This window comes from Motacilla alba, chromosome 9, assembly GCF_015832195.1.
Source record: "Motacilla alba alba isolate MOTALB_02 chromosome 9, Motacilla_alba_V1.0_pri, whole genome shotgun sequence".
NCBI classification, from domain to species: domain Eukaryota; kingdom Metazoa; phylum Chordata; class Aves; order Passeriformes; family Motacillidae; genus Motacilla; species Motacilla alba.
The window spans coordinates 23,942,109-23,963,547 of record NC_052024.1 but is presented as its reverse complement, the minus strand read 5'-3'; the positions used below and the strand labels follow the sequence as shown (position 1 = coordinate 23,963,547).

Below are 21,439 nucleotides of genomic sequence, written 5' to 3'. Positions count from 1 at the left end.
ATCCCCGCAGCAGCCGAGCTCCTCTGGGGCACAATTGGGGTCCTGGCCCGGCCCCAGCGCCCCCCGGCCCCAGCTGGCAGCAGCCGAGCTCCTCTGGGGGGGAACGGGGGTCCTGGCCCGGCCCCAGGGACCCCCGGCCCGGGCTGGCAGCGGGGGCAGCTCCGGGGTCGCTCCTGGCAGCTCCTACAAATGGGAAAACAATGGGGAACAATAATGAGGAACAGTAATAATGGGGAAAAAAATAATGGGGGGAAATAATAATGGGGGAAATAATGGGGAAAAAATAAGGAGGGGAAAATAATAATGGGGGAAGAAAGATGGGGAAAATGGGGGGGGGGGAAATGGGGGGGGGAAATGGGGGGAAATAATGGGGAAAAATAATGGGGGGGAAAAGGGGGGAAAATGGGGGGGAAAATGGGGGGAAAATGGGGGGAAAGGGGGGGAAAGGGGGGGAAAGGGGAAAATGGGGGGAAAATGGGGGGAAAATGGGGGGAAAATGGGGGGAAAATGGGGGGAAAATAATAATGGGGAAAATAATGGGGAAAATAATTGGGGGGAAAATAAGGGGGAAAAATAAAAATAAAGGGGGAAAAATAAAGGGGGGAAATAAAGGGGGGAAAATAATGGGGGGAAAATAATGGGGGGAAAAATAAAGGGGGAAAAATAAAGGGGGAAAAATAAAGGGGGAAAAATAAAGGGGGAAATTGGATAGAAATGGGGAAAAATTGGGGGGAAAAGGGAGACAAAAGGGGGGAAAAGGGGGCTAAAAAAGAGGGGGGAAAGGGGGTAAAAAGAGGGCGAAATTTGGGGTAAAATGGGGGGAAAAGGAGGGGGAAAAGGGAGAAAGGAAAAGCAGGGGGAAGGGGAGGGAAGGGGGGGGAAGGCAGGGGAGAAATAAAAGGGAGGGGATTTCTCCAGCCCTATTGAAATCCAACACTCACGCTGCCAGCAGCCAGCCAGGGATTTCTTGCTCCTCACGGCTCTTCCTCCTCCCCAGCCTTTGGGGGAATCCCTTTTTCCTGGTTTGAAGGACAGGAGTCTGCCAGGAGGGCAGGAACCTTCCTGGAATGGAAAATCCCAGGAAAATCCCCTTCTCTGCAGCTGTAACTCTGAAATTATGGGGTTTACAGGCAAAATATGGGACAAGGAACAGCAGCTCTTCACTAGAATGGATGGAATGAGGAAAACAAGCAGCAGCCAAGGAAAACAATCCCATTAACAATCCCAAACGCTTTTCCCACCCTCTGGGCCATCCCCCCTTGGTGTAGCTGTGGGAACAGCAGGATGTCCGGGTGGCTGTGGGGTGTGGGTTAAAGTGGAACAAAAACCCCCAAAGCAGCAGCAGCAGCAAACACCTGGAGGAGGCAGGAGGTGGAGGAGAGAGGGATTTTTTGGGGTTTTCCTGAGCTCTCACCTGTCCCGTGCAATGCCCTGGGGGTGGCAGTGGCAGCCACGAGAGGGGGCAGGGATTGGGGTCCTGGATTTCCCCTAAAGCACCGAGCAGAGGTGCTTTAGGGGAAATCCAGGATTTCCCTAGGGTGAAGGGTCAGGGATTGGGGTCAGGATTTGGGTCTTGTGTTCCCTCTGAGCAGAGGGTGAGGGGTCAGGGATTGGGGTCCTGGATTTCCCCTAAAGCACTGAGCACAGGGATTGGGGTCAGGGGTTGGGGTCCTGGATTTCCCCTAAAGCACTGGGCAGAGGGTCAGGGTCCCTCTGGAGGGAGGGATTAGGGATTGGGGTCCTGTGCTCCCGCCGAGGCACTGAGCAGAGGGATTGGGGTCCTGGATTTGCCCTAAAGCACCGGGCAGAGGGATTGGGGTCAAGAATTGGGATCAGAGATCAGGGTCCTGGAATTCCCCTGAGCACAGGGATTGGGGTCCTGGGTGTCCCCTGAGGCACTGAGCTGAGGGTCAGGATCCCTTTGGAGAGAGGGGTCAGGGATTTGGGTCCCAGGTTTCCCCTAAGCAGAGGGAGAGGGGCAGGGACTGGGGTCAGGGATTGGGGTCCTGGGAGTCCCCTGAGCAGGGGGTGAGGGGTCAGGGATTGGGGTCCCAGGATTCCCCTGAGCACAGGGATTGGGGTCAGGGATTGGGGTCCCAGGATTCCCCTGAGCAGAGGGAGAGGGGCAGGGACTGGGGTCAGGGATTGGGGTCAGGGATTGGGGTCCTGGGAGTCCCCTGAGCAGGGGGTGAGGGGTCAGGGATTGGGGTTCCAGGATTCCCCTGAGCACAGGGATTGGGGTCAGGGATTGGGGTTCCAGGATTCCCCTAGAGCACTGAGCACAGGGATTGGGGTCAGGGATTGGGGTCTCAGGATTTTGGAAAGCCCCCAGTCCCTGGAGCACAGACTCACCCGTGGCAGGAGGAGCAGTGACGGACAGGGCTCTGGTGGCAGGGAATTGTCCCCACAGCAGCAGCAGCCTGGCCCCAAACCCCTCCCTGATCCCCAGAGGACCCAGGGCAGCCCTGAGCCCAGCCAAGCCCCCGATCCCTGCCCATCCCTGCCAAACCCCCAGGCACCGAGCTCAGCCCCGGATAAAAACCACAACAAATCCTCATCCCAAACAAAAAAACCCCAACAAATCCTCATCCCAAACAAAAAACCCAACAAATCCTCATCCCAAACAAAAAACCCCAACAAATCCTCATCCCAAACAAAAAACCCAACAAATCCTCATCCCAAACAAAAAACCCCAACAAATCCTCATCCCAAACAAAAAACCCAACAAATCCTCATCCCAAACAAAAAACCCAACAAATCCTCATCCCAAACAAAAAACCCCAACAAATCCTCATCCCAAACAAAAAACCCCAACAAATCCTCATCCCAAACAAAAAAACCCCAACAAATCCTCATCCACATCCCCAAAAAAAAAAAAAAAACCAAAAACCAAAAAAACCCCAAATCCTCATCCCAAACAAAACTAAACCCAGCAAATCCTCATCCCAAGCAAAAGAAACCCCAACAAATCCTCATCCACATCCCAAGCAAAAAAAAACCACCCAAAAAATCCTCATCCCAATCCCAAGCAAAAAAAAACCCCAACAAATCCTCATCCCTATCCCAAGCAAAAGAAACCAAACCAAACAAATCCTCATCCCCATCCCAAGCAGAAAAAAAATCTCAGCAAATCCTCATCCCCATCCCAAGCAAAAGAAAAAAAAACAAACCCAAACAAAAAACCAAAAAAACAACAAATCCTCATCTCCATCCCAAGCAAAAGAAACCAAAACCCCAACAAATCCCCATCCACATCCCAAGCAAAAAAAAAAAACCCAAAAAAACCCAACAAATCCTCATCCCCATCCCAAGCACACCTTGTGTCCCCTGAGCACCCTCATTCCATCTCTGAGGAGCAAAAGGGAACAAAGCTCCCTGGGAGAAAGAAATAAAAAAAAAAGAAAAAAGGGAAAAAAGGTAACCTTCCACACCTGTGGGGTTGGCACAGCTGGGATCTGTTCCCCTGGCACGGAGGGAAGGGCAGCACCAAAAATGAGCCCCAAAAAAAGGAGAGCAAGGACTGAACAGGCCACCCAAATGTCCTTTGGTACAGGAATAATTATTGTTATTTAACAGTGTGTGTGTACAAAAATGCAGCACCAGAGGAGAGCAGCACCTCATTTAAATCAAGATTTAAAAATATTGAAGAAGCCACCCAATTGTCCTTTGATACAGGAATTAACCTGTTATTTGACTTTTGTTTTGCGCCAAAAATGCAGCACCAGAGGAGAGCAGCACCTCATTTAAATTAAGATTTAAAAATATTGGAGAAGCCACCCGAATGTCCTTTGATACAGGAATAATTTTTGTTATTTAACTTTTGTTTTGTACCAAAAATGCAGCACCAAAGGACAGCAGCACCTCATTTGAATTAAATGTAAGGTACTGAACAGGCCACCCAAATGTCCTTTGATACAGGAATAATTTTTATTATTTAACAGTGTTTGTGTACAAAAATGCAGCACCAGAGGAGAGCAGCACCTCATTTGAATTAAGATTTAAAAATATTGAAGAAGCCACCCAAATGTCCTTTGATACAGGAATTAATTTACTATTTACAAATTTGTTATTTAATTTGTTATTCATTTGTTATTTACCCTGGTGGTGTCTGCCCAGCTCCAGCCCCCTTTGGTGCTGCCCATCCCCAGCTCGCTCTGAGCAGAATAAAATGTTTATTTTGAATAAAATGTTTATTTTGAATAAAATGTTTATTTTGAAATCAGCCCTCCATTTGAGCCCTGGCAGCGTTTGGTACACCACAGGTTGCCTCTGGCTCGGTGTCTGTGGGCAGGAATTCCCAATCCAGGTGGTTTTCCCGGCTGTCGCAGCGTTTTTCTCCTCTGTGCTTGGCTCGGGGGTTTTGGTGTCGTCGTGGCTCTCACCAAACCCCACAAGGGCTGAGTCCATCTCTGGCTTGGCCTCAGTGACCCGGGCTGGGCAGGCCGGGCTGCTGGGGAGAGCACAGAGCAGATCCCAGATGGGAATGACACCAAATAATCACTAAATAACACCAAATGACAACAAATGACAACAAATGACAACAAATGACAACAAATGACAACAAATGACAACAAATGACAACAAATAACAACAAATGACAACAAATGACAACAAATGACAACAAATGATCACCAAATAACAACAAATAACACCAAATGATCACCAAATAACAACAAATAACAACAAATGATCACCAAATAACAACAAATAACAACAAATAATCACCAAATAAACACCACATAACACCAAATGATCACCAAATCACCAAACGAACACCAAATAACACCACATAACACCAAATAACAACAAATAACAACACATACATCAAATAACACCAAGTAACATCAAATAACACAAAATAATCACCAAATAACATCAGATAATCATCAAATAAGCACCAAATAATCACCAAATAACATCAAATAACATCAAATAAACACCAAACAATCACCAAATCACCAAATAACACCAAATAATATCAAATAATCACCAAATAACACCAAATCATCACCAAATCACCAAATAACATCAAATAATCACCAAATAATCACCAGAACCCAGGCAGGACTCCATCAGGGAGCAGTGTTTGCACTGGGAAAGGGCAGATCCCTGGCTGGGAATAGTGGAGCTGGTAGAAAATCAGGAATTCCCTGGATAATGTGCCAATGGTTCATTTTAAGCCAGGTTTAGCTGCCCAGTGTGCCAATGGTTCATTTTAAGCTGGGTTTAACTGCCCAGTGTGCCAATGGTTCATTTTAAACTGGGTTTAACTGCCCAATGTGCCAATGGTTCGTTTTAAGCTGGGTTTAGCTGCCCAGTGTGCCAATGGTTCATTTTAAACTGGGTTTAGCTGCCCAGTGTGCCAATGGTTCGTTTTAAGCTGGGTTTAGCTGCCCAGTGTGCCAATGGCTCATTTTAAGCTGGGTTTAGCTGCCCAGTGTGCCAATGGTTTATTTTAAGCTGGGTTTAGCTGCCCAGTGTGCCAATGGTTCATTTTAAGCTGGGTTTAGCTGCCCAGTGTGCCAATGGTTCATTTTAAGCTGGGTTTAACTGCCCAGTGTGCCAATGGTTCATTTTAAGCCGGGTTTAGCTGCCCAGTGTGCCAATGGTTCATTTTAAGCCAGGTTTAGCTGCCCAGTGTGCCAATGGTTCGTTTCAAGCCAGGTTTGCTGGGGATGTGGATTTGGAGGAGCAGAGCTGGGAGCAGCTCCAGGGCCCAAAGTGGGCGCTCCTCTCTGCCCAGAACTTCATTTCCTGGAGACTGGGAAGGCCAAAATCAGCATTTCAGGATAAACGTGGGGTGTTGGTGGGGATTGGGGGTCAGATTCTACCGAGTGTCCCAGAGCGGTGGAGCACCCCGGGCTGGAAGGGATCCACAAGGATCCAGTGCAGGATCTGCCATGGGAAGCGCTCCAGGAATGCAGGAAAATCCCCCCCACTGCTCCTTAATTTTGGGGGTTTCCATCCCTGAATCCCGTCCTGAATTTCTGGAGGAATTCCCCCAGATCCCAGCCCGGCTCATCCATCAGTGCTAATTCCCCATTTTCCTTTGTTTGGACTGATGCAATCTCTGCAATGGTATAAATCAGGAGAGAGCGTTTATCTTATTCCCCAGGCACCACTCATGACTAATTACATCCCATAATTAACTGGAGCAAGCCCGTGAGGAGCAGCAGGAGCACCATTCCCAGACAATGGAAGAGCATTTCCCACTGGATTTGCATCCCGAGGGCCGAGCGGGAGTTAAAAAAATTCAATTCTTTTACTGTTTGCTCTCCAACATCAAGATTTCATATTTAAACACGATGATTAATTTTTCTAGATGAATTCTGGTTGGTTTTCCTAAATCACCAGAGCCAATGGACGCACTCAATTTTTCCAGGGATTTTTTTTCCCTCAGCAGCACCAAAACCCCCAGATTTTTTTATGGATGAGCCATGGACATTCATAAAATGAATGATTTTCCAGGGATTTTTCCCTCAGCAGCACCAAAACCCCCAGATATTTTATGGATGAGCCATGGACATTCCCCTCCAGATAATCCCTCACATCGCCTCGCAAATCTTTGGAGTTTCAGCTCCTGCAATCCCTCTGCTCCCGGAGGAAAAGGCTGGAGAGGGCATTTTAAACAAGCCGTGTCCTTGGGAAGCAGGATGGGGTTTGGGAGTTTTCCCGTTCGTTCCTCCCTCAGGCTGATGGGTGCAAGGCCTGGATTTGATTTGAGCTCCGTGGCAGTCGGGATTGGGTTTTGAGGGAGCAAGGGCAGCTCCCCCTGGGAAGAAAAACGGATTTTCCAAGGGTTCCACTCATCTTGCACGGCACAAGGACGCTCAAAATGAACATCTGGGAGAGATTCAAGGACCTAAAATCCATGATTCACAGTGAGAGCTCTTGGTTCTTGCTCTGGGAAGCCTCTGGAATGGGAAAGAAAAGCACTGGGAAGCTTTAAATGGAGCAAAATCCACAATAAAGCTGGGGAGGGGATGGACAGACACAAGAGGCGCTGGGCAGGGCAATTAATTAGGGATAATTAAGGGAGGGGGATGACAGCACCCAGTTTAAGGAGGAATTAATGGGAATCTGCATAATTCCTGCTGCTTTTCCTGGGAAAGGTGTGCTTTGCGTCCCACAGCTCTGCCCGGGATTGGGAGGGGGGTTTGTGCCTTAAACGTTTGGGGTTTAGAACAGAGGCATTGAAAATCCACCATTATCTCAAAAACTGTGGAATTTATGGTTGGACCAATAAATATTTCGCAGCCTGAACCAGGGGCAGTCTCCAGGGAAATGCCTCCAAATTAGCCATGGAATTAGAAGAATAATTAAGAAATATTTACTTACAATTATATCCAATCCCTTTTTTTTTAATGCTGTGATTAATTAAATTCCCAGATTTCCTCGTAGTCTCCGAGTATATTACAGATGGAAATTAATTTTCTCCAACAACTCATTAAGGGCCCCAAGTGCTGCAGATCCCACTCGAATCAGTTATTCCTTGTTTTGCATTGGAAATCCTGCCCTGCACATCCCTCAGGCCCAGCTCCCACATGGAGCAAACCTGGGAATTCCAGGGAATTTGTAGCAGGGAAAGTTCTTTTTGGGACGTTGGGTTGGATTCATGAACCAGGTAGGACTGAAGGGGGAATTTCCCAGCATCCAGATGAAGTCCTCAGGAGGCATCCAAAGCCATCTCCAGGTGTTTCCAGGGATAAATCCAGTGTTTTCCAAGTGTTTCCATGTGGTTTTAGTTTCAAATAATTGAAACATTTCAAATTCTTGAAATGGTATAATTTAAAGTGGTGATTTTAAGGTATTCAAATAATAAATTAAGAAGAATTTTATTCCAATGCACAGGTGCTTTTGTCTGGTGCATGAAATGGGGAATTCTCCATTTTCATCCAGGAATCCAAGGCCTGGGAGTGCTGAGTGCTGGGAGAGTTGGGATGGGGTCTCTGCTGCCCGGGCCCATCCTGTCCTAACAGGGAAGGTGGGCTTTGCATGGACCCCCTAACCCTCCAATCCCATGGAAAAATTGGAGATGGCATCCCCATCTTAACCCAGAGCCAGGGGATGGTTAGGGTTGGAAGGAACCTTAAATCCCATCCCATTCCACCATTCCATCAGGAGCTCCCACTATCCCAGGTGCTCCAGCCCGTGTCCAGCCTGGCCTTGGGCACTGCCAGGGATCCAGGGGCAGCCCCAGCTGCTCTGGGCACCCTGTGCCAGGGCCTGCCCACCCTCCCAGCCAGGAATTCCTCATTCCCAATCTCCCATGTAAATCCCACCTCCACACACAGGTGAGGCTCCCTGGTCTGCAGTTCCCGGGATTTTCCTTCCTTCCCCTTCTGAAAGCAGGAATGATGTGTTCCATCGTCACGGCTGCTGGAAAACTGCTTTTCAGGCTTCATTGCACAAGGAACTTGAGGTTCCTTCAGACACCCTGCAAGGAGCCACATCCAGGGTTTCATTTTCCCTTGGATAAATCCATCTGGAAGCGACCGAGCGTGGGCGGGATGAGACAACTCCAGCTTAGTCCAATATTTGACCGAGGCAATTAAATAATTTCACTCTTGAATATCTGGGAATCTGTTCCTTGAGATTTGGGGGAGGCTGTGGAAGTCACCCAGGAGCTTCTGTTCAGCTGGGGTATCCAGGAGTGGGAATCCCAAGCAGAGATTCTAGCGCTGAGAGACTGATGGAGATCTCCAGTGTTTCCACACTAACGAGCTCCCCGGGGAGGGCAGGTTGAGCACAGGGAGCCAGCTCAGCTCTTCCTTTCCATTGGCATTCCGGGAGTGCAGAGCTGCAGAGCCTGGGGCTGATCTCCATAAATGATTAATCTGCTGTTTGTAGCGGCCAGTTCTTCCGTGGGTTTAGTCAGAAAATCAGATTTTAGTGCCAGACCCTGTGTTAGGCCCAGTTTTAGTCAAAAGCCTGGAATAACTGAACACTTGGGCTCGGTTTGGTCAGGGTGTCATGGCACAACACCCCCAGCGTGTTCTCCTGATGGAGCATGAGGAGCTTAGGCCTGGCCTAAGGACACACAAGGACTGGCCTAAGCCCTGTTTGCTTTGACAGGGGACAGATGTGGCCTGGGTGTGGCTCAGGAGAAGCTGCAGGTGTGCCCTGGAGAACAGGGCTGGGAAGTGACCTGGAGCTGGGAATGTTGAGGAGCATCGTGGGCCGGCTGGAGCACCCCATTCCAGATGGATCACTCTGCTCCAGATGGACCTCCCTGCTCCAGAGGGACCATCCTGCTCCAGAAGAACAATCCTGCTCCAGAGGGACCATCCTGCTCCAGAAGAACAATCCTGTTCCAGATGGATCACTCTGCTCCAGAGGGACAATCCTGTTCCAGAGGGACCATCCTGCTCCAGAGGGATCACTCTGCTCCAGAGGGGCCATCCTGCTCCAGAAGAACAATCCTGCTCCAGAGGGACCATCCTGCTCCACATGGATCACTCTGCTCCACATGGATCACTCTGCTCCAGGGGGGGCATCATGTTCCAAATGGACCATCCTACTCTACATGGACCATCCTACTCTACATGGACCATCCTGCTCCAGATGGATCACTCTGCTCCAGAGGGACCATCCTGTTCCAAATGGACCATCCTACTCTACATGGATCATCCTGCTCCAGAGGGACCATCCTACTCTACATGGATCATCCTGCTCCAGATGGACCATCCTGTTCCACAGGGACCATCCTGCTCCAGAGGGACCATCCTACTCTACATGGATCATCCTGCTCCAGAGGGGCCACCCAGCACCTCCCCGCTTTGTCCGGATCACTCCACCCCACCCCTGCCCAGATGCCAAGAGCCAAACCCCCACCGCTCCCAGAGCCCGTCAAATCCATGGCAGGGCAGCAGAAGGGAATTGCTCCTCTGGAGGAAGCTGGCTCAGCCCTGGCCTGAGTGGCCCTGGTGGGGCTGGCTGGGCATCCGGGGCAGCTCCGAGGTCACGGCGCAGTCTCAGATCCCACTGGGAGGGGGAGGCAATTATCCCTTCGTGGATTTCATTCCTGATGTAATTCCTGGGGTTAAGGCTGTTTTCAAGGGCTCCCAGGCAGTTCTGGGAACGCGGGAGCTCCTGGATTTTGGCTGCTTTAGCATCTCTTGGTTGGGCAGGGAGCGCTCATTATTCCAGAGTCCAGTGGGAACGGAGCAGCCTGGACACCAGGAACCTGCCCGGATCCTGCTTTCCCAGCCAGGGCTCCCTGCATCCTTCCTGCTCTCCTGAGGAGCAGGAGCAGCTCCTCTGCCTGGCCAAGGCCACCCGTCAGGTCCTTGCCATGGGATCAGCTCCTGGGAGCACGGGGAAGGACAATCCCGGCTCCCGGGGAGGGCAGGGAGGGTTTTCCTGCATGGAGAGTGAGGGAGAGGGGCTGGAGCTCAGGAGACCAAATAATTCCACGGACAGCTGGAGCTTGGACTGTGAGGAGCACCAAGGGTTCTCTGTCTGATCCAAAATTATTACTGTTTTGGATTATTATTTCTTTTCCTTTTGTTGGAAGGACGCTGCCAAAGCAGAAATCTTTGCACGAGTTTGGGCTCGGAGCACTGACAATTTACCGTGTGCTTGAAATCCTTGGAATTACCTCTGGAGAATGGATTTTTGGCAAGGTTAGGGGAAAACCCCTTAAGGAATTTGTGCCTGAAGAGCATCATAAACCCCAGTGAAGCCACCTGCATGCAGATTTGGGGTTGGGATTGTGTGTAGTAAAATTCCCGTCGAGGAGCTGCTGGAACGAGCTGTTTGGAGTTTGTGCTGGCAGCTGGGTTTATTTCTAGAAAAATGTAAAATATAAACCAGAAAATGGAATATAGAATCTCTAAAATGAAATATAAAAAAGAGAATCTATGGGATATGTAAGAATATAGAATATAGAATATAGAATATAGAATATAGAATATAGAATATAGAATATAGAATCTATAAAATAAAATCAAATCTATAAAATAGAACCTATGGAATATATAAGAATACAGACTATAGACTATAGAATATAGAATATAGAATAGAATATAGAATATAGATATAGAAAATAGAATCTATAAAATCAAATCTATAAAATAGAACCTATGGAATATATAAGACTACAGACTATAGAATATAGTATATAGATATAGAATAGATTATAGAAAATAGAATCTATCAAATCAAATGTATAAAATAAAACCTATGGAATATATAAGAATACAGACTATAGAATATAGATATTGAATAGAATATAGAAAATAGATTCTATAAAATCAAATCAAATCTATAAGATAGAACCTATGGAATATATAAGAATATAGACTATAGAATATAATATAGAAAATAGAATATATGATATAAAATACATCAAGTAAGACCTAGAAAATGGGCTGTGTGAAGTAGAAGATGGGATCGATGTGTTTCTGTGCGCTGCACACACCCACCCGCCATTCCCTTGTGGACCCAGCCTCGCCGGCTCCCTCTCAAGCGCTCCCTGCCGCGCTCCGCGGCTCGGAAGCCGCCCGTAAATCCAAGTTTCCCCATTCCCATGGCTGCTGGGGCTGACAGCGGATCCCTCCCTGCGCTGGAGCCGTGCCAGAAGTTTCTCCTCTCGCTGCCTGTGAGCTGCTCGCTCCCGCTCTGGCTCTTCCCATTTTTCCCCCCCCTCTCTTGGAGGTTTTCCTGGCGCCTTTAGAGCGAGCTCAACTCCGAGGCTCGCAGCCTCCCTGCTGCCGCCGTTCCTGCCTGCTCTTCCTGGGAAACTTCACCATGCGGCTGGTAAGGGATGGGATTCCTCACGGAGCTCCGGGATGGAGCGGCTCCGCCGGGAATCGTCGGGGAGGGGATGGCGGGGCTGGGGGAGCCCAGCGGGACGGGGATGTGACACATTTCCCTAGGGAATCGGGGAGCCGGCGGCGCTTTCGCCTGGGGAGAAGGCGGCCGGAGCGATCGCGATGCGATTCCTGACGGGCTGTAAGTTTATCACGGGAATTTAGGGCTGCGTTCTGTGCTCGGGAAGGAGGGAATCGTCTCCGGGCGGTAACAATTCCAAACGGCGCTTGGGAAAGATGCCCGAGGATTCTCGGGGGTTCTCAGGGCTCGGCTGAGCCGGGGCCGGATGCTGGGGCAGAATTTCCCTGGATTTCACAGCCTTTTTCCTTTGGGCTGCGCTTCCCGGGGGAGCAGCCCGCGGCTCTGAGCCTCGGCACTCCGCAGGGATTGCAGCCCCGAGCCGGATCCATGCGGGGCTCCCGGAGCCGGGAGTTCAGCTGTTCGTCAACACGGGGAGCTCCCGGCGCCGCATCCCGATGAAGTCATCCCGGGAATGCTGCGGGACCGATCCGGGCTCTGGCGCTGGGCAGAGCGCCGGGATGATCCCCGGTGCCGGATTGAGTGTGGGGTTTTGCCGGAGTAGTTGCCACAGGGCTGGCTGGGTTGGGCATCCAGGCTCTTCCCAGCGCGTTGGGGCAGAGATTCGCTCAGGAGCAGCTTCCACAGGGTGGTTCCTTCCACCCCAAACTCCATCCCCTCCGTGCTGGGCGCAGGCAGCCCACGAGGCTCTCCCAAACCTCATTCCAGGGCTCGGACATCCCACGAGGCTCTCCCAAACCTCATTCCCAGGGCTTGGACATCCCACGAGGCTTTCCCACACCTCATTCCAAGGATATTCATCGGGATGTGATGGATGGGAGTCGGGATGTGATGGATGGGAGCGATATAAACAGCAGAGGGTGGAAATAAAGCAGGCAGAGAGTCTGGGAGGCAAGGCAGGGAGCTGGGGAGGGTTCCTCAGGAATTCCAGGGGCAGGGAGCCGACGCTCAGGTGCGGATCCATCCTGCACATCCCATTCCTCACGGGAGGAGGAGGCTGAACACGTTGGGATTGATGGATCCTCCACAGCTCTGAGTTCCAGGTTGGGTGGCTGGAAATCAGCAAATATTGAATTCTCATTTCTCCCAAGCTGGAATTAATCCGAGCTTCTCTGTTTTCCCAGACAACTTGTCAGACGCTGGAAACTCATTTGTTAAATTGCACAGGGAAAAAAAGGGGCTGAATTAGGAATAGCTGACTTACCTGGAGCTGAATTTATTTGGATTCCCTTTGCTGGTTCAAGTTTTTCAGCTTCCCAAAAGGCGGGAGAAGCTCTAGAGGAGTCTCACAAATAAAATAACCCCATAGGAATTTCCCTGACCTGTAGGATCTGGGATTTACTTCATGTTCCCAGTGCAGCACTGTCTAACCTCTGGAATTGAGTATTTCCTGAGTATTCCAAGGCACAGACAGAATTGGAGTCCTTTCCCTGCTTTAAATCTCTTAAAACTTGGATTTTCTGTTATGAGGCTCCTGCAGGTCCCGGCTGTGGCAGCCTGGGGATTCCTGGAATCCCAGTAAAACCAGGGAGACTCTTTGCGTGCCCAAGGGCTGAAGCCTGGCTTTGTGTGCAAAAGCTTGTACAGACCTGAAACACAGGGAAGAGATCAAATGCCAGGGAATGTTTGTACTTCCAGCAATTTCCCTGGGTGCCAAAGAAAACACAGGAATAAACGACAAACTGGTTGGGATGAGCTCTCTGAAGGGGAAATGTTCCTGTTTCCAGGGCCCTGTGGCTCTCAGTGCCCTGACTGCAGCTGGGCAAACACAGCAAAGCCAATATTCCTGATTTTCTTCAGCTGGAAAACCTGATTGCAGCGTCCTGGCTTCAGGTGGGCAGGAGGGGTCGGACACCTCCAGGTGTTGTCCCGGATTTCTGTGCTGTCCCCTGAGAACAGGGGCTGGGACCTGAGCTCCAACTCACGCCTCTACAGCTGGCTGGATGAGTAAATACAGGGTGTAACTACAGAGAGTAAAATCACCCAGAGAAAACATGGAAATGTCTCCTGAAACAAGGATCTTAATCCAGGGCTTAGCTGCAGTTTGGGCAGCTCTGCTCATCCCAGGTTTTAAGCAGGACCTTGCTGTGGGGACATTCCCATGTAGCAAGGTCAGAGCCTTTGAAGGGTCTAAAGAGTGGTTTGGGGGGAAAAACAGAGCTGGGAAAATATCCATGAGAAAAAGGAATTCTCAGCTCTCCTCTTTCTCTGAGACCTGGAGATTGAACTGGGACAATCCCTCGTCTGAAGGGACGTGAAGGGAGTGGAAACAGGAAAGCTGTGGGAAAGTGGGAATTTGAGAGCCCATCTGACCCTGAGCTGGGCCAGAGAACCCCTGGATGATCCAGGCTGAGCTGATGGGAGCAAGGTACGGAGGAGCTCCCATCCCCTAGGAATGATGATTTCCAGGCAGTTCTGTTGGATTTAGGAATACCCTTGAGGCCTTTCCCAGCTTCAATAATTCCATGATTCCTGCTGAAGGAAGCTGGATCTGCTCTCCCAGCTGCAGGAATGCTGCCATTAGTGTTGTGTGTAAATCCAATTACATCCTCCAGTGTTTTTTGCATTTCCCTTGTTCATGATTAATTTATTTGCCCTCAATTTCACCAGAATTCAGCATTTTCTGTCAGGTTTCACTGACTCCCGGTGTCACCTGCAACTCTTCCCCCTTGCTGCTCCTCTGCTTTTCCCACATAAATAATAAAAGGGATTTTTGGGAGCTCTGGGAAGCTCTTTACAAGCTGTGCAAGTTGGGCTCATTTAATTCCTGAAGGCTGCACATCCACATCCTGATATCCAGGCAGGGAATTCATTTACATGCCATGGATGGCTCAGCCACCCCTCAACTGCTGGCATTTCGTCCCTGCTTTGGAATATTATTTACATTTATTAAAAAGCCGTTGGAGAATGTTCAACTTGGTGCCTTTTAAAACAATGTGGAGTGGCTGCTTTCAGAAAGACACAGAGAGGGTCCCCTATTCATTAATTTCCTGTTAATCCTTTAAATTCCTTCAATTATCAAGTATTTAAAGTGGTTTTTATGTGCCAATAACTGGATGAGAAGTGTGGAGCGATCCATTCTCCAGGTACCTGAAATTTGGGGTGATTTTAGCTCATCTCCTGCCTTGTTTTCTCTCTCCACAAAACATCCCAAGCTTTTCTCCCATCCCTTTCCTTCCCTCCCTGCGGAATGCAATGGGGCCAGCAGTGCCTGAAGGGAATTTTCCATCCAGTGACGTGGTTGTGTGGTCATTGATTGGAATCCTGATGGAAAATGTCCTCTTGCAAAGGGAGAGATGTCGAAGGAATCTGCTGGGGGTTAGGCTCAGCCTAAATGGGGGATGGGTCTGTGTAAACCCCTCTCAGGATGGCTTTAGGCCAGCATTTCAGCGGCTGATTTGTGTCCAACTCCTCCTCCCAGAGTTCTGCTGGAAGCAGGATCTGCCTACACCTGCAAATACAGACCCAAATTGGGTGTAATTAAAATTAAACCAGTGTTCAAACTGCAATATATCCCTGGCAAAGCAGCCCTGAATTATCCATTTACAAGCACAGTTGCTGAGGGGAAATGATCCTTGTATCAGTGTGGGCACAAAGCACGACTGATTTTAAAGTGATTGTGACTTTGGGCAAACTCATCTTCCACGGAAAAAGAGGAAACCTCTCCCTTAGTCCAGGAAACAGCAGCACATGGGTGTCACCGGAGCAGGGAATTTCATGGACGTTGTGCAAATGAAAAGCTCCTTTCTCCTCGGATTTAGGATTTGAAGGAAGGATGCTGAGTGTTGTGATGAAAAGCGCAGCAGAGGCCTGAGGCTGATGGATGTGATCCCCATGGAGGAGCTCCGGGGTTTTTCCCCGGCAGAAAGCTGATGGGAAGTCACCATCAGGACAGAGCAAACGCATCCACGCCGGGCTGGGGGGGAGGAACTGCCCTGGGAGCGGCCTGGGAATATTGCAAGGCAAATTTTAATTGAAAATATGGCCTGGATTGTGTGGGACGTCACGGTCACTCCGTGAGGGGATGGAGGTGCTCCTTGCCTGGGGATGAAGCGGCCTCAGTCTTGTGGGGCCCGTCACAACCCCACAAATAATGGAATTAAGGAGTAAAGGAATGAAGGAATTTGGCATCTGACATCTCTAAACACGAGTTCTGATGGTGGAAATGGGGTCAGGGAGCCCAAACTCAGGGAGTGGCAGAATTAAGGCTCGTTTAACAGGGAGAGGCCACAAGCACTTGGTGCAGAAATTGAAATGCATTAATTGAGACATAAGACACACAAATGTTTGGAGACATCGGCTTGCTGGGGGCGCTAACAGATCAAAACAGCACTTTTTGGGTTTATTGCTGTTTGCAGCATCCCAGATGGCTGCAGATTGTAGGGTTTGGGCCCCTCGTGTCTGTCCTGGTGCCAAATGGACAAAGCAATGCTCGGTGCTGGCCAGCCTCAGTGCAGTGCACGTGCCAAGGCTGGGAATGGCTCCACTGTGCCACCAGACTGATGGGAGCAGGCTCCGGGCAGGGCGTGGGCTTTAGTGGGGTTATTTTGGGATTCAGGCTTCTGCTGGGGGGCTCTCTGGAAGAGGGATCCGTTTGCATTGCCAGCACATTTCTGCTCCGAGTGCTTCCCTCTCTCAGTTGTTCCTGGGTGTATTTTGGGACAGAAACTTGTGTGTGGTGCAGACTGGAGCCTCTGGAAGGTGAAGAATTCATTTTTGTGGGGAGGGGTTGCATCCCGAGTGACCCCACACGTTTGGGATCACTGTGTGTGCTGTGAATCCCAAAGAGGTGATTCCAGCTCTCAGCCTGGCTGCTGGGGACTGGAAAGTCAGGAAAGAGATTCACTGATTGTGGCTTTGTCTCAGGCTTCCTGGAACACCCCCAAAGTTGTGCTTGTCCTTGTGGTAAAATCCAGTTTTGTCACCAGGCACTCTCCTTGACCTTCTCACTCCAGAGCAGCCACGGAGCTCCTGGAGTTCACTGGAATGCTGCTGTTTGGAGCACATTCCCCTGGGAATTATCATTTCCATGAGGAAATATTTCTGATTCCAGCTCTTCCCCGTGCCAAGGCTGAGCCAGGGCTTCCCAGAGTCACCTGCAATTCCTGGGCACTGCCCAGCCCTGGCCGTGAGGAGCTGGAAATCAAAGCCTGAGCTGTGTTGTGCTATAATTTATGCCAGGAAGCAGATTTAAATTATGCAAATTGCTGTCTGCACCGAAGCTGCCATCTGGAAAAAGTTCTGCATGCAAAAATCTGTCGGGGCAAGGCAAGGGACGAGGGATCATTGGGAAGGGAGAGCTGATGGGATAAAAACAAGCTGCTCCTGGAAAATTGATTCCCCTGCTCCAGTCCAGTGGCAAAGCTGCTGTTCTGTAGGAGCCAGATTAACATAGTAGGGGTAAAATAATTGTTTAAAGCTGCTTTGGAGCTGGAAGAATTCCTTGTTATCCAGGAGGGATAAAATGCAGGTTAGGAGGAAAAGGAGGAGCCTTTGGAAGGGTGGCACAGCCAGAGCTGCAGGTGGGCAGGGATCAGCAGGGAAAGGGTGAGGCTGAGAGAGGAGATGTGGCCTGGAAATTCTGGGACACAGGGTAAGTCCTGGAGCCACCCAACATGGAATATTTCTGTAATAAATGGGAATTGGAGAGGTTAAAGGATTTGCTGCCTCTCTGGAGCTGGAAATCAGGGGAAGGTTCTTCCCCCAGAGGGTGCTGGGCACTGCCCAGGGAATGAATGGGCACAGTCCCAAACCTGCCAGAGCTCCAGGAGCACTGGGACAGCGCTGCCAGGGATGCCCAGGGTGGGGCTGTTGGGGTGTTTGTGCAGGGCCAGGGGCTGGGCTGGATGATCCTGGTGGTCCCTTCCAGCTGAGGATATTCCAGGATTCTTTCTTTTCCATCAGAACAGACTTGTGTGACTCCTTCTCCCCCAAAGCCAGAGCTCCCATGGCAGCAGGAATGTGCACCTTGGAGTTACATCACCTCCTGGGGTGAATTTTTGGGGCAATCCACCACTTCATGAGCAGGAGTTGCCTTTCCTTGTTCCCCCAGGATGTCCTCAGACAAAACTCTGCAGAGCCCTCTCCAGAAATCAGTGTTGGTGGGGTCAAGGGCTAGTGGAACTCTCTGGAAGGGCAGAGGTGGGTTCTCCACACCCTCACAAATATAAAACCTCTTGGCTTTCTCCACGTGCCCACGTTTTGTGCCCTCAGTTTGGGGGAGCAGCAGTGGCACCGTGTCCTTTGTCACAGAGCAGCACGGGGTGCCTGTGGTGACATCCCGCGAAGCAGAGCAGTAATTACAGAAAGCTTTGTCAGATTTTATTCTCTGCTCCTGCAAAGGATCCTGAGCACGAGGCCAGGCTGTGGAGAGACCCCTCGCTGCCTGCACTCCCATTAACTCCGTAGGCACGGCGTTAATTTGGAAAAATAGCAGTTGGAGGCTGTCAGGGATGCTCCATAAAAGCCCCGCCGGCTCCTGCTGCAATGCAGACAGAAAACAAATGGTTCCCATTTCAACTTGGCACGCCGTAACCCCACTGAGCTGACTTCCCAGGATAAACTATTGCTGTGGAATTGTATTCCCACAAGCAGCACGAGATCCTATTTAAAAAGCATCACACAAGCCTGTGTATTCCTAATTATTTGTGTGATGAAGGAAGAAACACTTCAGTGCTGGTTTATTCTTGCTCACCATCCTCGTAACTAAGCTGGGAGTGCTTTTCCTCTTTCCATGGAGCTGCTCTGGTAGATGGGATGTTGGGAAGGAATTCCTCCCTGGGAGGGTGGAGATGGGATGGATTCCCAGAGAAGCTGTGGCTGCCCCTGGATCCCTGGACGTGTCCAAGGTCAGGATGGACAGGGCTTGGAGCAGCCTGGGACAGGGGAAGGTGTCCCAGGTGGAATTGGATGGGCTTGAAGGTCCCTCCCAACCCAAACCATCCTGGGATTCTCCAGCAGGAGGGTTTGGCTCTCAGGAGTTCCTCGGATTGGGATGGCACAGCTCTGCAGTCCTGGTGCTTTGGTGTTTTGTGTTGGTTTCTTATGGCCATAAAAATGGATTTTCCAACAAGGAAGTGGTCACTGAACCAGGGACTCAGTTGACACTCCTGGGCTTAATCCCTAAGTTCAGGGCTGGTGTTTTATGGTGGGTTTAATGCTTTACATGGCACGGTGTGCCCTGTGCCTCAAATTCCCCCACCTCCGTGTCCCACTGGAGAGTCTGGCACAGGGATGGAGGGATGGAATTCCTCCCTGTGACAGGAATGCCCCAAACACCCCAGCAGCCAAGGCCTGTCTGCAGCATTTCCAGCACTGAGCTGTGCCTGGCTCACACAAAGCATCGCCCAGCTGCTGCCCTTTCCTCCCACAGCCAGAGCTGATCTCCCTGGAAAGCCTCTCCTGTGGGAGCCGTGATCTGACCTTTTCCAGCCCCAGCAAGCCCTGACAGAGGCAGCAGGAGAACACCCAGCACCAACATTTGGATTTGTTTTAAGGCAGATTGTGACAGATCCCTCCTGTGAATGCTGCAGCTGCCAGAGGTCCAAGCACAGCATTAAAGCAGCAGCTCCAGTGTAACATTTCCAGAACATTTCCTTCCAGCTTCCCCCTCACTCCTCCACACACTCGGGATCCACAGGGATGGACTCCTCGTGCCCGTTTGACCTTTTCTGCTGCTTTTCAGTTGATAGAGTTCACTCCTGTGACCCCGGTGCAGCTCGGCAGAGGCTGTGTGTTGTTTCTGTGGTGTTCTTGACATTCCTGCAGCATTAAACCTGGCAAAATTGGGATGTTTCACTCTCGGGCTCGGCTGTGAAAGGTCTTTGGTGTCACTGTGAACTTAGAGAATTAAAGGTGTTCTAAAAGCAGCTGGAAAAGAAGGGATTTAATCAGTGAGATGCTGCCATGGGGGAGCCCATGGGCTCTTGGATGGCACAGAAGTTCAAAGCTCTGGTGGATTGACTTTCTGTCCTTTCTGTCCCTTGGATGGAGGCAGGATGGAGACATTTCAAAGGAAGGGTCTTGTCGTAACTCTGTCTGACACTTCAATTCAGTTTTGGTCTTGGAAACCCCAAGCAGAGGCTCCTTCCTGGCAGAGACTGCAGGGAGAGCAGGCAGTGAGGGAAGGGGCTTTTGTCACTTTTGGGGGTTCTTTTGCTCTGAACAATTATGCAGCATTTTGGTTTAGTTTGGAGAAAGGTCCTGGAAGGGCAACAAAGCTGATGTAATTCCACCCCCTCCCCGTGGCCAGGGCCTCCTTTCATTATCCCAGGTTTTGTTTGTGAACGCTGGGATTTGATTTGGTTTTCGATCTGATCTTGTGATGTCTGGGAGCTGAGACCTTTAATTTCCTGTCCTGGTGGATCTGTCTCTGAAATCCTCCTGGGGATGTGTGTTTGCAGGAAACTGGCACCGGGAAAAGGCCCCTTCCCTCTGTAAGGATGCGCCGGGAACCTGGAGCAGGGAGGGCAGAATTAACAACCCAATCAAGCCAAGATTGTTTAATTCAGTTCATTATGAGCTGACCCCACCTGGCTGAATGAACAGAGGATGCTGCAGGTCCTGGGGTCACCTTCACATTTCCCAGCACAGAAATTCAGTGGAGCAAGCTCAGCTGCTGCAGAAAACCAGGATTTTGGCTCTGTGATTGAAGAATCCAACTTCCCTGGAAAGGCTCAGCTGGGATTATTTGCTCTCAGGCACCAGGAGCAGTTTTATCTCTCAGGAACTTGTTAAAAAACTTGAAATAGGTGTAGCTTGGTCATAATGGGGACTCCCACAAAGCCAGGTGGGGTTTTAATCATTATTTTATTATTATTTTATATAAATGAGTGGCAGGTTTCATTTGGAGAGTGTTTCAGAAAAATCAGAGTTGAACCTGGGAGTTGTGTGGCTGCCTGGGCAGAAAAGCTGGGAGGAATCAAAGCTTTTCCAGCTTTTCAGGATGGAGCAGCCACTGACATTTGACAGAAGAAAAATTGGATGAGGTGTTGAACGAGTTCTCCTGGCAGCTTCTGTGAGCTGAGGAGCAGGATTAGGGAGAACCGGAGATTTGGGAGGCAAAGCTCAGTTTTAGTCTGGCTCCAGCATTTGTGATTAACTTCTCCTGCCTCTGGCTCTTCAGGGCAGCGAGGCTGCAAAATCCAAACCAAATTGCTCTGGAGACGATTCCCTTTCCACTGCCCACAAAATATCAGGGTATTTCTTTATTAGGATGAGGTTGATGGGAATGTTGGGTGTTTGTGGCTGAGCTCAGGGAGATACATTAATGAGATCCCCATCAATGCCGTGGCTGGGGTGATGTCTGGAAATAAAGCCCCACCTGACTATTTTTTTTACAAAGTGCTGTGGAAAAATATCCAAAAGCTTCTCTGGAATTCATAAATCCAGCTCTGCCCCAACATCTCAGCCCTGGAGCCACATTCCCATGCATCTTCCACAGAATAGCCACAGCAATGCTAATTTGGGAGTTGTCTGGGGAGCAAACTCGGAGCCCCAGAACAAGACTAATCCCCGTCTGTGTTTCCTCTAATAAAAGGGAAGAACACTAAATAATTAACGTCAACAAATGAAAACTAATTTGCCA

General features: G+C 49.9%; 1 protein-coding gene across 2 annotated transcripts in view; it reads left to right on the top strand.

Annotated features, from left to right (window-relative positions):
* Positions 1 to 11,518: 11,518 nt before the first annotated feature.
* LOC119704743 (IQCJ-SCHIP1 readthrough transcript protein-like) overlaps positions 11,519 to 21,439 on the top strand; it is a 50,470-nt gene continuing 40,549 nt past the window's right edge. The window contains exon 1 of one of the 2 annotated variants that reach the window (XM_038146394.1): positions 11,519 to 11,760. In XM_038146394.1, coding sequence (XP_038002322.1) covers positions 11,752 to 11,760 — 9 coding nt within the window. In that variant the 5' untranslated portion in view covers positions 11,519 to 11,751. Of the gene's footprint in view, positions 11,761 to 11,937; positions 11,956 to 21,439 lie in introns of those variants that run through there. The other variant, XM_038146395.1, reaches the window with a different exon arrangement.